Consider the following 18,428-nt stretch of genomic DNA (forward strand, 5'->3'; position numbering starts at 1 on the left):
TCGAAATCAAAAAGAGATATTTATTAAATGTTTAATGCACGCACTCTTGTATTTTCAATTATTCGTCACGCACTGCACTGCGAAGGAAATAAAACCATTTAATTTATAATTGAACTAACATTAGCTTTTTAAATACCAAATTCATAACAATATTTTGTCTGCCAAAGAGATGATTTGACGTGTGTAAAAATAAAGATGTTGATTCATCAGTTCAGTTTTGATTAACGTCTTCTTTATGTTTTCACCTAAGCCTTAAAATATCACATATGTATAGCACCTAAAATTGGCAACATTTTTTCCTTGGCACTTTTGTTGCCAGTTAAACCAAGTAACCTGAAAAAACTCCAATTTGTCATTTACGATAATGTAATCTTTTTCTTAATATTCTATATAGCTTTTAATTTTGTAATAATAAAGAATAATAAACAGGCAAAAGGAAACATTCTATGGAATTTCAAATTTTATTCTTCTAAATAAAACAATAAATTAACAGAGAAAAATAGGAACAGAAAAAAACTGTATTTTAATAAATTCTGAAATTTGAAAGACACTGGTGAAGCATTTTAATAGTATTTTTGTAAATACATATTTCATACACAATCCACAAATGCATGTTATATTTTATGACTACATATTTCTCAATATTTATTTCTCAATGCAGTATATGCACATAATATAGGGTGGAGCAAATAAAAGTGGCAAGGAAAATAGAGGAACTCTGTTCTCCGAGCCACTTTTATTTGCCCCACCCTGTATAAAAGCAACAAAATTTAAAATCTTGTTATTGATAAATATGATGCTTTAAGGCATAATTCAAAGCTATAAGTATAAAACACAATTTCCTTTCTTTTAATCTCGGAAATTTCGCAATTTTAACGGCAGAGAATCTTAGATGAAGTATAGTTTGTTAGTATTTATGTTATTAAAGTGATATCAGAGTTATCTGCGTTTTGTATATAAGCACAGACCTAAAAGAAATTGCATAAAGTATACCTTACAATGTATTATCAGCCATGCAACTGAGAGCACAATCCAAAATTCCAACTCTCTGTCTCATTCGGGGATCCCAAGCTTCTACTTTTCCCTGAAAATATAAAATATAATCATGGAATTTATTTGAAGTATATCAACAGCTAAGTGAAAGAAAAAAACATGTATCAATAATCCTATTTTTTTTAGTTCAGTATTAAAGTTAATTTGTTTAAATGTTTTACAAGTGTTAACATTGTATGTAAAAGATAAAAATCTATTAGATTCCACATTTGTTTTTGCAGAACGGAACATTTAAAAATTTATAAGAAACAAAACAGATAAGACTGATATAGATAAGAAAAAATGTTTTAAATAAAATATAATAGAATTCTGTGTATCAAAAAAAAAGTCAATTTAATTATCTCAATTTATCTTTATGAAATGGAATTCTAGCAAATGAGAATTCCTGCTAGATAACAGTAGTTTTCCTGATACACTCGCATACAAATACAGTAATAAAATCCACTGACTTTAAAAAAAGGGGGAGGGAAGAAAGTAAAGTAGAATTAATAGAATGAATTTTAACCAATATTGATACATCAGACAAGAAAAAATTAGTTTTCATTTTTAAGTAATTTTTTCAGGTATTTCCTTATTATTAGAGTCTCTGTTTTGTAGGTGCCAAGCTGGCACTAGGATTATCATGAAGCTCATGTTTATTTCTCATACACATACAACTTTATGGATGCTATGTTTCCTTAATTGCCGTTAATATAAAATCAGAAGCATTTTATCCCAAGGACTTATGCTATGTGAAATCTACAAGATGTCACTCCCAAAGATGGCGAACTATGCCCCGTTGATTTTTATTCTACTAGTCTATTTTTTATTAGTTATATTTATTAGTTCTATTTCTATTAGTTCTATTTTTGATTCTACTAGTCTTTCAATAATTTTGAGTATCAACAGCTGTTATTGGAACAACAAAATAAATTCAAGGTTCAGGGTAAAATTTCTTTAACTAGCTTTTCTCAATTCATCTATTTGATATGCAAGCCAATAGTCTGAATAAATCATCAGTCTTCCTTGCAAGTGATGATCAATTTTTGTCATAAGTGTGGTTGCCTCTCGATTTGGAAATTGTGTGAGAAAGAACTCACCAGTTTCTCAGAACAACCCGCCAACTATACAGTGCTATGGAAGACCCCCGCCAGCATTTTCCCCCCATATGAACAGATTTTCATTTATGACCACAACTTTTTCAGAACCACCTATTCACTTATTTAGTTGTCAGACTGAATCACAGAATATATCTCTCTCATAAAACTGGTCCAATCAGTAATTGTGCTTTGTAAAGGCTGAATCACTTCACCTAACACTTAATCAATGCTAGTTCCTCTGTTCAACAGTAAAGAAATCATTGTGTCTTCACAAACAATATTCTGAAACTGCTGAACCATTTGTCAAAACACATGCTTTCCCTTCACTTTTCACTTACAACTTTTCATGTTGCACCTTCAAATGCTTTCACTTTTTAATGGCCATTATTGTATATTCAAATGCATTTTTCTTCACAGAAAGCTTCCTCCTCACTTTTCAATAAATCAAAAAACAGATTTTTTTTTTTTTTTTTTTTTAAATACTCTGACGGAAATTAAAATCCCAAACACAAGAAGAAGATATGTCACATAAATAAAATTTGGGAAGCATGTTCGTACACCTGAAAGATGACATTTATTCAAATTTTGCCCTAGACAAATAAGTGTGGCACTAGTAGCAGCACTATCAACATGTAAATTACATTTGCTTTAAATACACAAACTTCATGTGCTGTATTTAACTTCCAGATTTGGCATGGCGAGTGAGATTTGAATCACGGACGTCTTCTTAAGAAGACAAAGAAGGCACTATGAGAAGCTTACTGAATTTGAATGAGACTGTGTAACAGGGCTACAAGAAGGTGAGATTTTCTTTTTGTGATATGGCACAAAGACCTGGCAGGGATGCATCCACTGTGCATGACTGTGTTTTAAAAAGACCAACATCCGGCTGCACACATGCTACCAACTCAAAAGACAGACAGCAGTATTCCCTGCATGTCTGTGGCACACTAGATTGCATCTGCAGCAGACACTTGAGCTTTAGCTGGCACCACAGTGACACACCAAACTGTAACAAACCTATTACCTGAAGGATAGCTCAATACCAGAATTCCTGTAGCAGCCACACCACTAACTCCACATCACTGCTACCTGTGTCTTTGGTGGTGTCAAGCTATAGTTCAAAATGATAATGGAATAGAGATCAGTTATGTTCTCCGATGAAAGCTGTTTTTATCTTGGCACCAGTAATGGCTGTATGTTGGCTACAAGAAGACCATGTGAACATTTTGGAACCAAGCTTCTGTAGTGTAGACATAATGGACCTACACCAGGAGTTATGGCTTGGAGATCAATTTCCTATGGCAGCATGATCATTCTCATTGTTATCTTACACAACTTGACAATAAACTTGTCCATCAGACTGATTTCACCAGTAATATTTCACTCGATAACATTCAACATTGTACCATTTTTAAGTAATATTTCAGGGAGCAATTTCCAACAGAAAAACGCTTGTCCCCATTTTGCTGTTATCATCCAACATGCCCTACAGTGTCAACATGTTGCTTGGCCTGTGAGATCACCTGATGTTTTGTCAATCAAGCACACATGGGACATGACTGGACGACAAAGCCAGCATCATCCATAACCAGCATAGACTATTGCTGATTTGAAAGTGCCACAGGCATGAAACTGGTGAAACTACACTTGTGAAATAAATTAAGAGAATTTGCATATTTTATCGAATTGCATGGAAAGAACTGAACTGAAGGGAAAACAAAAAAAAAAGACAAAAATGCAAATCTTGTATGGCAAATGTGTAAGCGTACACATGTGTGTAGGCCGAGCGAGCAGAAAAGCAGGCTTTATAAGCGCATAGAGGATAAGACAAATTGTGTTCGCTAGCACACCCCAGCAAATTTCTTGGTGTTATCTTGCAGCAATCAGTTAAATTCACATCGGAGCAATAAAAATAAGTAATCATCAATGTTTAGATTATGGAATGAGGTGGCAAATTGTGGGGAGGCTAGAGACAGGCCAATCGCAAGTCCAGATATGCAGAGAGTTTAATTTAACACCCAGAGTCGCATGGAAACAGCTCCAGGATACTGGATCCATCAAGAGAAAGCCTGGACAAGGTCGTCCAAGAGCCATGACGACCAGAGAAGATTGCTATTTGTCCATTTTAGCAAGACATAACAGAGGGGCTACAGTTTCTCAGCTCTTTCGGGATCACAGAAACCCGCATAACAAGGGTGAATGTTTCCAAAAGACTGAATGAGAGATGGTTATTTTCCAGAAGACAGGCTGTTTGCATTTCGCTCACATCTATGGAAAGGAGAGTCCGATTAGCATTGTGCAGTTATCATAGTGATTGAAGTACGGAGCAATGGGCGACCTTTCTGTTCACCGACGAGTCCCGTTTTAGCCTAAACACCGATTCTCGCCATACTTTCATATAGAGAGAGAGAGAGCCAGGGACCTGCTACCTACCCTCCAAAGTCCGTGAAATCAAGAATTATGGCGGTGTAATGGTCTGGGCAGGCATCATGTTGAATGACCGCACACCTCTCCACGTCTTTGACAGAGGCTCTGTGACTGGTGTGAGGTATAAGGATGAGGTTTTGGAGCCCTATGTTTGCCTTTTCCGGAGTACAGAGGACCCTGAGTTCATCTTACAGGATGATAACGTACGTCCACATAGAGCTTTTCTGGTCGACGAAATTCTCGAGAGTGAGGATATTCGCCACATGGATTGGTATGACATCACATTGCGAGGCCTATATGGCTGTAAGAAGGGACCACACCCCCCTATTAACCCATTTCATTTGTGTCTTCTGCAACCACTGTTTCAGACCTTCAGACTTCGATGAGTGCTATACACAAACATGTGTGTCTACTATAACTGTTGAATGTTTATTTTGTTTGTATTATATTAACCTATATTCACAACAAATTTTATTAAAATTTTTCCAGTAGTTCTGGAGATCGTAGATCAGATATGAAAATTCTAAAATTCTCTTAATTTCTTACACCAGTGTAGAAAATGACGTAAGGCACCTGTACAACAGAATGCACATTTCCATGCTTGCATTCAACATCATGTCTACTATAAAGTCGTTATTAATGTAGCATCATTTCCCATCTGAAATGTCTCTTCTCACACATACAGTAAAAGCCTGACTATCTAGCATTCAAATGTGAGTAAGATTTATAACTTCATTATAAAACATGCAATTTGAATCAAGCAAAACATCACCAAACACTGTGATCTAGTGCCAATAATAGATAAGCATGACATAATGCTTTGACTTTATGTAAAGCGGAAATCTGAATTTCTGAGAAAAATTATACAAGTTAACTACTGCTTATTTATTTTTCAATCACTTTTTTAGAAAATTATTAGAACTTGGGACTTGTCTTCAGAGGAACAGTATGCAGTAGACTATTTTCAAATTCCTGGCATCAAAATATATGCAATGAAAATATGAAAATAGAAAAAGCACTAGCTGTGTAATGTAAACAATTATGACACATGATTTAAGATTTCTGGTACTTATGTATTAAAGCCACCTTAGTAGAAGTCGCTAAATTTTCAGAATATACCAAACTCTGGCAACCATGCTCATGACAATCGATCAGTCAAGTTTAATTTAATTTTGGTATGCATTCTTTTTTTGCCTATTCCATATTCGAACAGTTTTTATAAACATGATGTTATTTGCCTTAAACTTAGTTTTAAAATATGAGTTAGTGAAATTTGCCAGAAATGGAAGAAACTGAGGTAACAATGCTACAGGAATAAAGAATTTTACGGAAATTTTCCAAAGGAAACAACAAAGAAATGTGTTTTCCCTCTCAATAGCCACTTTACTGATGACTGCAAGAAGTCAGGTCTTAAAAATTCTTTGATTTTTTTAAAAGGAAAACAGATTTTTATAAACAAATCATGATACTGTTTGCCTTAGTTTTAAAATATGAGCTGGTGGAATTTGCCAGCAATGGAAGAAACTTCAGAAAAATTTCTACAGAAACTCAGATTTTGCCAAAATTTTTCTAAAGAGAACAATAAGGAAATATGTTTCCTCACTAGCTACTGTTGCTGAGGACTGCAAGCAATCAAGTCTCCATAATTCTCAGATTTTTTTAAGGGAAAGCAAACCACTGTTTATTTTGAGAGAAGAATAGCAGAAAAAAAATTACAGAAAGATTTGAAGAAAAATGTGTTTTATTTTATAATGTATTAATTAATATTTATTTAATAATTCAAATTTGTGTTTTAAATTGCTAAAGTGTGTTTTCTTTTCATATGTTAATAATGTTTACTGAAAATAAATATCCATAGTTTGAGAATCTTTCATAAAAAAAAAAGGTGCGAAAAACCACCAACTTGCACCAAATAAATAATTTTTACTTTTTCATTATTAAAAAATTGCCAAATCGCACCAAGGTGCTTGTGTTAAAGTACCAGTTTTTTTATATATTATGCCCTTTACTTGTATATGTTGATCAACTAAATAAAGAGCAATCTGTTCCCACAAACTTCTGTCTGAATAACTGGCGCAAGTTTGGCAAGATCTCTGCCACTTTTTATGGCTAACAGAATTTTATAATTGAGTATCTTTTTCTTTGCCATTTATGTCTAAAATGCTCTTTTTTTCTTTCAAACTTGATATTCAAGTTGATAACAAATAAAGTAACTCTTCTTATAACTTTAAAACAGAATTTTTTCTTCTATTCATTTGGCTTTTCTACTGTGAACTGTATTTTTTATATGCTCAGTTATCTGGAATTTTCTTGGATTTCCCGAGCATTCCAGATAGTTGAGCTTTAATTGTACTTTAACCTGTGACCTTGAAACATTAATCAAATAAGTATGTTACATAGACAGCAATACTTTGTCTACATTTCAGTCCCCTAAACTGATTTCTTGTGTTAGAATTTCATTTTCCACCAATGTACATTAACACATGGGATGCTCAGAGCTCTTCTTGTGATAAAAGAAATACGAATGATTACATCAACATTTATTTGAAAAAGAAAATGAAACAAATGTTCTACTCAGAGCTCTTCTTGTCATGAGCAAACTACAAATGATCATCATTAAAGCTGCCAGCCATTTGAAGATTGGTGATTTGACATTGGTGATTCATTGATAATCTTGGTACCATTTACATAACGAACACTTGTAACAATCTGAAATATAAATTGGAATGCCTTACAAAAGCTTGCAAAAACTTACAAAACAAAAATTACATATTATGTTCTTATTCATTGTAAATTAAAGTTCGATTTGCATTCTGTACACATCAAAGAACCACTTTTTCTGTAAGTTATTTTCTTGATTGTTTACACTACTACTACTGATTCTACTGATTCTTTATTACAATCAATGTAATTAAATTGGTCAGTTTATGATACAGAAATGGCACGTACTCCTTTGGATAATATTTGGATTTAAGTTGCAGATATTATAAAGGCAACTGCAATGATGTTTGTAAGTGCATGGCCATTTAACTAATTTGCAATTCAGAGAATAATGCAACAATTTTTTTTTTTCAAAACTTAAAAGAATAGAAGCAAACTACTTAATAAATAATTTTTTAAAGAATATAAGAAATAATATGGGAATTATTTTTAACTAAATCAAATACTTCCCTTTTTAGTTCATGCTCTCCCAATCTGTGTTTATGTATAATGCTAGTGCTCATGTGTAAAACATACTTACACCCCTTCTTAAAATTACACTTGATTGCTGAATTTATGACATAAAATCCAAATTTCAGTTTTATATATGTTTTATTTAAAACAGTATTAATAAATATATAAGAATAACATTTTCTTCCTTTACATTAGTACAGGGTTCGTGCAGATTTGGAGTGAATAACGATGACATCACTTGATGAAGTATCGAAACACAATTTATTTAGCCAATATTAATCAGGACAGCTCCAATGTCACTTTTTACAGCCCTCGAAGATCTACAATAAACACGCTGGAACAATCAGCGACACCGCCTTCAGGCTATCACGGTGAAGACAGCTTCACAACAAATCACTAGAGTACAGCTCCCGACTCTCCTGGGTCGTTCTCGGAACTCTACGTACTCTCAAGACTCTCTACGCTACAACTTGCGATGAACTCGACGACACAGAGCATAGTTCCCGACTCTTTGCTTCAGTCATTCCTGGAGCTCAACACATTCTCTCGACGATACACTGAGACTCTCTCAATGCACACGACGACCAACTCGGCGCTAGACTTTGACAGTTAGTCATTGAGCGAGTACTGTCAGCTCGCTAGACGAGGCCCACTTGATACTAACTATCTCACACTCTAGACGAGGCACTCTCACACACTGACTGTGGACCAGCAGGGTTTATATAGTTTTCGGCTTGTGTTCGAGAACATTCTGGACTAAATCGGTAAGAATTCGTTCCAGAAGGTTCTCCATCCATCCTTGGTATATCTCCAATTTTGTCGCCAAATGGGCAATTTCTTGCCAAATGTCCCTTGCATTTTATGGCAACCCTAAAATGCAAATTGGCCAAAACCAACTGCACTGATGTTTGTAAGATGCAAAAGTACCCATATTCATTCAAAGCCAGAATTTCTATGTTAAAGAAGGTTTTATTACAAAATAAATAAATAATAATTAAAATTTTAAAAAGGTATTTTATCTTAAATTGGCACTTTCAGAAAGATACTTATCTTCGAACCTAATGCAATGCATTTATATAAGCAACTTAAAACACCTCATGCCAGGCATAATCATTCAAAAAGCTGAACACTCCACTGTTAAAATCATTTTGTTTGAAAAACAAATGTTTTTCATACTATCATAATATTTTACAAAAATATTGATGTACTTGAATATAATCAGGGAATCTTTCTAAGAAGAAAGAAATTTAAAACATAGCATGTAAATAGGACCTATGTGAGAATTGAATGGTTAATTTTTTTTAATGATGAAACAACAAAATTTTATAGTATACCTCTACTGTGCCACATGCTATTAGATCATAACCAGGATGGACCACAATTTTGTTAATAGAACTGAAAAAGAAATCAGACTTTTCAATAAATGTTATAAGCATTTAGCAGAAAATGAAGAAAGCGGTATAATTTAACATAACTTATAATTGACAAATGTAACATTAATTATGCTATGATTCAACAATATTATTTTTCATAGCTTTTGAAGCATGTTGATGAAAAGTACTAAAAGACAAGTATATTAAAGAAAGTATATTAAAAATAAACAAATCTTGGTTTATTTGGAACATGAGCACAGCACTGAACAGAACATATTAAGCCATTTTAAAAGTTCTGTTGCTTTTAGAGGCATACTTTGAAGTCATGTCATATGGAAAAAAAAACTAATTAATCAATATGTAGTCATAATCATTGTCTATCACATTTTTTCATTTAGAAATTAGTCTGTCAATATCATGTTGAAAACACACAGGGGATTTAGAGTGAACATAGTTTTTAATATCCCATTTTAACAGTTTATATCTTGGAAATGTTTTTGCATCTAAGAACTGTTACAAAGACTGAAATAAATGGTAATTAATCAGATGGCATTAAAAGCCTAGGGTATAAGGTGCATTATGTAGAAAGTTCCAACCAAACACTTAATTTTTTGTTGTGTGCTGCATATGACTGAACATTCATTATCGTGTAGTAGTCGGACTTTTCTGCTGGCAAGTTCACACAACTTAAATGCATTTCTGAATACAGCAAAATTCAGAGGTTACTGTGCATTTAGGATTGAAAAGCTCATAGTGAATAACAGCCCACTGTTTCCACCAAATGGGCAGTATCTTTCACTACATTCACCTCTTGTATATCCTTATACTCATCAATGAGAAATTCATTTTATTAACACTTCCACCACAAGTTTCACCATGCTTCCTTTATAAAATCTGTCGAGCATGCAACACTTATATCAGCCACTTGATAGATCACTTGCCATTTCAAACCATAATTCACAGCAATGTAATTTAACTGCAATACCTGTATCAAACACCCATCGATATGACAATCGGCATCACACTCTTTTCTATTAAATAAAATGTGTCTGCCAGAAAACAAAATTGCTAGGAACAACAGAACTTTTGAAATGACCTAACAGTTTGCAAGAGAAATGTTAAGTAAAATAGATTCATATTAAATTTAATCATACAGCTCACAAAAATAAAAACACCAATAAATTTGAAAACATTACTGAAAACCTGTACAATTTGAAGAAAATCAAACTTTATGCTTTTTAATTTAAAAATTTATATGCAATCAGCCTAGGTCAAAGCTAAATTAAAATCATATCAAAAAATGTTATAAGAAGTTTTTGCATAATCCACACATAAGAAAAGTCAAAAACATCACTTTTTATTACCTTGCATTTGTTTGGTAAGGATTTAGAAACGTTCCTTGTTCCAGGTTAAGACGATATATTTCTGAGCTGGAATAAAGATAAAATCATTTTCAACTTAAAAAAAGGCTAGACATAATTCATTATAATTCAAAACTGCATAAAAATATATAAATAATTTCTTAATATTTTAAGTAACTTATGAGAATAAGAAATTCTTCATTTACAAAAACTGCAGAAAATTCATTCAATGAGAAATGTAGTTGGCAAAGCACACAAGGGACTATCTGTCAAAGGGAAGAGATGCTTTCATAGTAGACTTCCTGATGAAAAGTGACCCATATTCCTGTTATACATGGGAAAACCCATGAAAACCACCCATGCAGCTAGCCTGTTCGCTTGGTTTTGAAGCCATGATAAAGTAATACTATTCAGCACTCTTTAACCATATAGCCACTGGTGGGGCCAAGAAATGTTAAGATTAAATACCACATGTAATAGAATTTGAATAAAACATAATATTTCAGTTTAATTCATTATATCACTTAACTATTAAAGCATGATTTAATTATATATAAGCATTAGTTTGATAAAGAGAAAGCTAGCTAGATAGCATCTATGACAGAAGCCAACTTCCAACCACACTATATATTAATGTGTTTACTAATATTATTAGGATTCTTAAAAAACACTGTCATAAGGCCTGAAGAGCATAATAAATTCATAGATTTTATACTGATATTGCAAGAAAATGATTCGCTATGTTGAAGTGTTGATGTCCCTAACAATAATATTGGTAATTTCTGAATATCTGTATCTATATCCTCCAGACTCAAAAAAAAAGTTACAAAAAAATAGTCATGAGGCAAAGCAGTATGTTACCAAAATAGTTTTATGGCAATCCATGATGTTACCAAAATGCATTTACATGACAACCCAGTATGCATGCAGCACGTCTGTTTTCGCTGTTAACTTCACAGATGCCAAGTTTTGTGCACTTTTTTTTTTTTTTTTTTAAGTGTTTTATTACCCATGCTTCCAAATTTTTTTTTTTTTTTTTTTTTTTTTTTTTTTTAAATTTTATTTTATTGATTGGTTGCTCTTGTATGGAATTCTTAAGTGTGCTGTCATTATGAAAATGGCCGTTGTCTTTCATGCATTAGTTTGCCGAAAAATTAGTTGGCAATAATGACTTCACAAATATTCTTTAAAGTCAGCATAAGTTTGCCACTTTTTGGTTGGTGTTTCGGAAGATCAGATATTCACTTGAGATTTTAAAACTAACAGAATAAAACTGAAATATCTGTGAGTGATACTTGTGTTGCTCTTTATAAAATTCTTTATAAAATTCTCTAAATAAGTACTTCATGCTTTCTAATATGCTTAAAACAAGTAGTTGCCTAAAATTCATTAATACAATAAAAAATTCAAAAATCTGAACATGCAGTACCCGGAAAGATCAAATATCTAGACCAAACTAGATTCCAGGAGTAGCATACACTTAATGCTTCATGCATGTGCAGTAGACATTTTTACATAATAAAGCATGTGGAGGGTCCCAATTCTTAATTTCACTTTGCACTAAATAAAACATATTCATGTTGAAGAAACATGATAATTTATTAGGATAAATGTGCATGAGCAATAATTTGGCTCCATAACTGTCTTACTGTTCAGCACATACCTCAAACCAAAACATTCTACAAGAGTTTATCACTGATTTTATGCCTGAGTATCCTAAAACTCTTACACCAACATGGTGAATCACTTGTTATTATTTTTTGCTTTGATCACTATGTGACTATCAACTGAAGCCAACCTGAAAAATGACTTTGCAGGGATGTCTGAAACATTACTGTTTTAAATATATATAACTGAAAACAAACAGCATGGTAACCTTTTATGCTGACATTATACTTGGCAACACTTATGAACTTAAGCTAAATGCATTGCAAAGTGTTAAGTGAATTGACAAAAATCAATTTAACATACATTTCTAAAAAGAGATTTTGTGAATGATGTTCATAAGTAATTTAGTGCTGTTTGGTATTAAGAATAACTGATTTGTTGTGAAGAATTTATGACCTGAAATCGTAATTTCTCCTCTTAAATATCCCGCCAGTTGTGCAGATCAGATGTGCTGTAGCAACAACCGTTCATTCATTGGCAGCCAAAATGTAAAATTTTGCATTTTCCGTCAAAACCCATATGCATATCTATTTGTGTCCAATTTGCTTTATATCTTCTTGGTGTGTCATAGTACGTCGTTTTTTGTCTAAGAGTGTATCACATTCTTACACACTCAGTCACATTTTTGAGACATGGAAAACACAATTTCAATTTCGTCAATTGGCCCACTAGAACAGAAGATATGGATGGAATTGTCCCCTTTTTTTTTTTTCCCCCACAGCATACATCACAGTAGATATGCAGGTAAAAGTAAATAATATACAGTACAAGGTCTGAAATCCGGACTGGTCGGGAATTCGGCGATTCTGGATTTGGGATTTTTCCGGATAATAGATCATCAATTTAAATCTGGTAAGATGGCATGCAAAAATTATACAATTAAAAATATGAAAAATATGAAATCGTAATTTATGAAATAAAGAACAATTGTGACCTAAAGGGTATCAAAATTTACAAACAAACAAAAAAAAAAAAAAAAAAAAAGCTTTATTTATTTGTTTACTTTATTAAACATTTCTTTCAATGTGAGTTGTTTGAGATGTTTCCACAAAAAATTGAAAAACGTTCCTTTTTCTTTTTTCTTGTGTCATATACAGTGGACTTTCCAATGGCATACTCCTTGCATATTTTGAGACGGATATGCCTTTATCAATGTTTTGCAGCAATTCGACTTTTTGTTTAATGTACATCGAAACATTGTTTCACTTTCGCACCTCCAGAATTGGAAACTGTTTTCTACATAATCATAAGTTCAAGCTTAGCTTTTATAAAATTGCTGTAATAATAACAGTCTGCAAAAAATCATAAGCTGGATCAAATTAGAAGATCAGGGAGCAGCGCAGTCTGCTACATTCATTGAAATGCCTTAGAATCAGTAAAGATAATTTTAGCCTAGCTTAATAATGTATGTCTGTTATACATTATTGGCTGTGTATCACAAGATTGGTGACGAAAGCCAAGTTGTTTTGCTAAATTTTGTCTTGCTCCTATTGCGTACTGAACTAAGCCTGAATCGTATTAGTTATTTACTATACCTATGTTTATTTCTTGCACATGCTTCAAACTAATCCGAGTCCTGAATAAATAAACTCCCACATATACTTAAGGCTTTATCTAGAGCCAGCACTCGATACCGCTTGGTGCAGTCTGTACGGGTCCTAAATTCTGCTACAAAACGTTTTCCTAAGTTCTAAATTTTCAACGTGCCTAAACTTTGGATCACAGTGCTTTCCCTAAATCATAAATACTTCTCATCTCTTAATTTTGCTGCTCGATGCTTCCCTAATTTCTGCCGCCACTTCTGGGTTTATGGTGAATAACATATCAGTTATTCTTAATTAAAATAGCACTAAATGTAGTCTTTTGGCCTATGAGTTCCATTAACAAAATATATTGTCTATGATCATCGCCAAGCATAATGTTAGCATAAAAGGTTGCCATACTTGTTATTCAATTATTAATATAAAAAAAGTTTAGACATCCCAGCATGAGTTATTACTGAAGCTGTCATGTATTGATAAATGCAGTGATGAAAGCAAAATATAATAAATAATGACTCGCCAGGTCGGTGTCAGGGATATAAAATAGGTGAATGTTTGGGTTTGAGATGTATGCCAAGTAAACACTCAGCTACGGAGCCAAATTATTAATCTCGCAAATTTATGCTTACATGATTGTTTTTCCATAATGGGTATTTTATTTAGTGCCTAAGTGAAATTAAGAATCAGAATTTTTAAGTGAAAATCTCTACATGTTTTATTACAGAAGGAAAAGTCAAATGCACACGCGTAAAGCATTGATATAAAAAAAAAAATGTTTGTGGCTTTGATTTTGGATCATTCCGGATAATGGACATCCGGATTTTGGACTTTGTACTGTACACAATGACTTTTTTGAAGGAAGCAACAGCAGTTAAGTGATAAAAATCATAAAATACTGCTACTTTAAACAAATTTAAATGGATGTTTTCGTGATTTTTCACATGTATTATAATGTGGGTACAAGTCAGTTTTCCTAAGTAAGCTATGAGTGCATCTATCCCCTTAGGTAGGTAGCCCATATGTTACAATCGGTAAAACTAGATATTAAGTCCAGTTTGGCACATTTCTGAAAAATCACCAATTCTCCAAATTGGTTATTTTTGCATGTTTTAGAAAATCGCTAACTCATTAGATGGCCATATTAGATGGTTGCAGTTTTCAATGAATCTTGTAAACATGGAAACAATTCATATCTAAAACAGAAATTCAAGAAAAACAATGAAAAAGTAATTGATAGTTATTAACCTGAAAATGTGCTTTAGACCACTGCTTGGCAATTTTTTTGAAAATCCCAAATTAGGCATGTTTCTGTGCAATGTCTCTGGAATTGTAATCCCCAAGACGCTCCGCATAAACGTAAAAAAAAAAGGCATCGAAGAAAGAACCAATACTTTAACAAAAGGCACAACTTTTTTAAAAAAAGCTAACAAAATATTAAAAATAAGCAACTTTAAACATAAAAGAAAAAATTTTTTCACCTACCCTTTTCATAAAAACTGGGAAGTCCTTTTGATGGGGGGTTATAAGAAAATTTACCCCGTTTTATAAATCTTTAAAATTACTGTTAAAAACGCATGATAATATTCATCACTCAATGATTGGTTGTGCCATTTTTGCCACATATATTCTGCTAAATATGAATCAAATTCACCATCTATGTGGTTTGTACTGTGACACAAATGATTTTGATTCCAAACCAAGTTTCCTCTGTGGAATTAGTGTGCACACCCTTCTCGGGATCCCTAAAGTGCAGACTGTGGTTGACATTAAGATATTCAAAACCTAAAATTTTTTAGTTCACCATATGCTTTCCAGCAGTCTGAAACCATAGTTGACACCAGCAACACCCATTCAACTATCACTCTCTTCAAACTCACCTTTGATCTATTCTCAATCTCTCTAAAAAAACATCTCCTTGTTTATCTTTCTATACCACTTGTTACCCAATGACTGTCTACAGGCTTCCCTCTTCCATACTTCATTTTTCCGAACTTACTGTCATCCACTTCAATTATCTCTCCTTTACCACCAATCAACTAACACTATCACTTACCACAGTCATCATACACACTTCTCTGCAAAACATAAACCAATCAACAGCAGAATGCTCATGCACTTTCACTTCTTGCATCAGAGATTCATTTCCCATTTTCAAAAAACAACACCTCGTAATTATCAATATATCACATAAACTTAAATGGCTAAACCAGGAACCTTTCTTTATACTCCGACAAACACCATGCACATTCATAGGTCCTTGCTTTCTACATCGCCATTCAAACCCCTCCTTACTTCCCTTTCTCTCACATAAATGCATATGATCACCACACTTCGGACAAACAAAACAAGTAGCAATCAAACCAACTTTCATACACCATTCAATCATGGCATGTTTCCTTTGCACTTCCAATAAAGTAATAAATGTAGATGTAGTACATTCACTCACCTCTCTCTGCATCACAGATAAGCCCATAGCGACAGGCCCAGCTAATGAAATATATGCAGAAAAATGGCAAAACCACACATGGGAGGGAAAAAAAAACACTCAATTGAGAACCACCACATAAGAACATTCAAATGCCAACTTAATTAACTGCTCAAATTAACAAGTAAAAATTTCAAATAAACAGTTACATAATCTCAGATCGACAATGAAATAGCTAGATAATCAAACAGCAATTAACAATTAAAGATTTCAAATAAACTCCTACATCATCTCAGATTGCCAATAAAATAGCTAGTTTACAAAATGGTAAAAACACATGCACGGAAATGCAAGATGTTTCCACACCTTCAAAATATCGAATTAGCTCTGTTGGAGCATTTATTGCCCATTCAAAAAAAATCACCAAGCAGTGGGTTAAACTGCATTTGAGCCATTAATAACTATGTATTTTATGGAATCAACAATATAAAGACTCTTCATAATAATACAGTACAAAGTCCGGAAACAGAACTTGACAGTACTTTGGCAATTCTGGATTTGGGATTCTGGGTCAGTTTAAATCTGATAAGATGGCATGTAGCAATTACGAAATAAAAAATATGAAATCATGACTTATGAAATAATGAAGCATTTGTGATCTAAAGGGTCTAAAATTTTAGGAAAAAAAGCTTAATATTTATTTACTTTTTGACACTTTTCTTTCAATGTAAGTTGTTTAAGTTGCTTCTTTTTTTTTTTTTTTTTTTTTTTTTTTTTTTTTTTCTCTCCTCCTTTCTTCCTAGTACTTTTTCTTTAATTCTATAGACATAATTTCTTGTTTAGTTTCATTGTTCAAGTCCTGTAATTAACGTGTCGAGAATTCCGACTAACTTGTCAATCTAAATTTTTTTGTTTTCAATAGCCTCACTATCAGTAGTGGCATTTTTAGTAATGTCACTTTCCTCACCATCAGTAGTTGCATTTTCTGGATCTAGAACCATACTACAGATTTTGTTGTCCATTTATTGACTGATGACTGGGCCATTGTCAACGTAATAAAAAAAAACCTCTGTTATATCATCTTCATTTATTATTTCTCTATATTTCTTTACAAAGTGAATTAATTGGAAAACTTCACCTTTGGTTTGCGATATCCAAAAATTTTCCAATTTGTGGCTATCATCAGCAAATCCTCACCATGAAATATAGTAGCTGGCCATAAATTATGCCAAGGAATTTTTTAAAGTATCTAGAGGCACACCTTCCACGATCTTGAGATGCTCCACACAGCAGACTTTATGCTAAAGTATTTCAAAAATTCTTGAATAGTCTTACCATTATTCAAGAAATTCAACATGGACTTTAAAAATGCTACATTATATTTGCATTTCAACACACGCACTATTCCAACACCCATAGGCTGAATGATGGACATACAATTTGGAGAACACATTACCTTTCACTAAAACTTTAACTGAAATATGAGCCGCACAGCTCTCTAAAATCAGGACAATTTTTGCATCATCAGGTAAACTAACTTGCCAAGCCTCAGGTATGAAATGATTTTCAAACCAATCATTCATTAATGATTGTGTCATCAATACTCTTTTATTTGCACGATATATAATGGGGAAAATCTTTACTTTTTTAAATGCTCGAGGTCATGTATTCTTTCCGATCATGAAAAGTTTGCACTTGGGCATTCCTGCCGCATTTGCACATGCTAAAATTGTTCGTCTCGCTTCTGAATCTTTAACACCAGTTGGAGCCTTTTATGTAGAGGTTGCCAAAATATTTTGCGGTACATATTACCAGAAAACACCAGTTTCATAAGAGTTGTAAATTTGTTCTGGAGATAAATTTTCATTATTAGCAAGTTCAGGGAATTCATCTGCAAATAGTTCAGCAACTTGAGTGTCAACTGAAGCGTTTTAACATGAAATTTTTAATTATCTTATATTATGGCAATTTTTAAATTTTGTTAACCAACCTATTGAATATGCACACTCAGTTTTTAAGTTTATTTCTTCATGAAATATTTTGGCTTGAGTCATTAGCACATCCTCACTGCAACACTTGTCTAACCCATTCAATCACCACTTTGTCATGATCATCACGTTTAGTGTAACAAATAATTTTTCTGTTATTCATTGCAAGTGGGGTGTCGGAATCCACAAAACATTCAAAAAGTTCCTTATGTCATACATTTGACTTTCCATTGCCATACTCCTCGCATAATTTTGAGAGGGATATACTTTTAAGAAACTCTTTTTGACATAATCAAAATTTAAAACTTTAATTTTCATAAAATTGCTGTAATAATA

The 18,428-nt window shown here is 32.9% G+C and overlaps 1 protein-coding gene across 1 annotated transcript in view; it reads right to left on the reverse strand.

Moving 5' to 3' along the window:
- l(2)34Fd (nucleolar protein 10 lethal (2) 34Fd) overlaps window positions 1-18,428 on the reverse strand; it is a 75,870-nt gene that overhangs the window by 48,586 nt on the left and 8,856 nt on the right. Inside the window, exons 3-5 of the mRNA XM_085816145.1 lie at window positions 10,474-10,539; window positions 9,071-9,131; window positions 999-1,084 (exon numbers count right to left, since the gene is read on the reverse strand). Of these exons, the coding sequence (XP_085672271.1) occupies window positions 999-1,084; window positions 9,071-9,131; window positions 10,474-10,539 (213 nt within the window). The remainder of the gene's footprint in view (window positions 1-998; window positions 1,085-9,070; window positions 9,132-10,473; window positions 10,540-18,428) is intronic.

This window comes from Stegodyphus dumicola, chromosome 1, assembly GCF_044657685.1.
Source record: "Stegodyphus dumicola isolate Sdum_Otavi_A_Nest chromosome 1, ASM4465768v1".
Lineage (NCBI taxonomy): Eukaryota > Metazoa > Arthropoda > Arachnida > Araneae > Eresidae > Stegodyphus > Stegodyphus dumicola.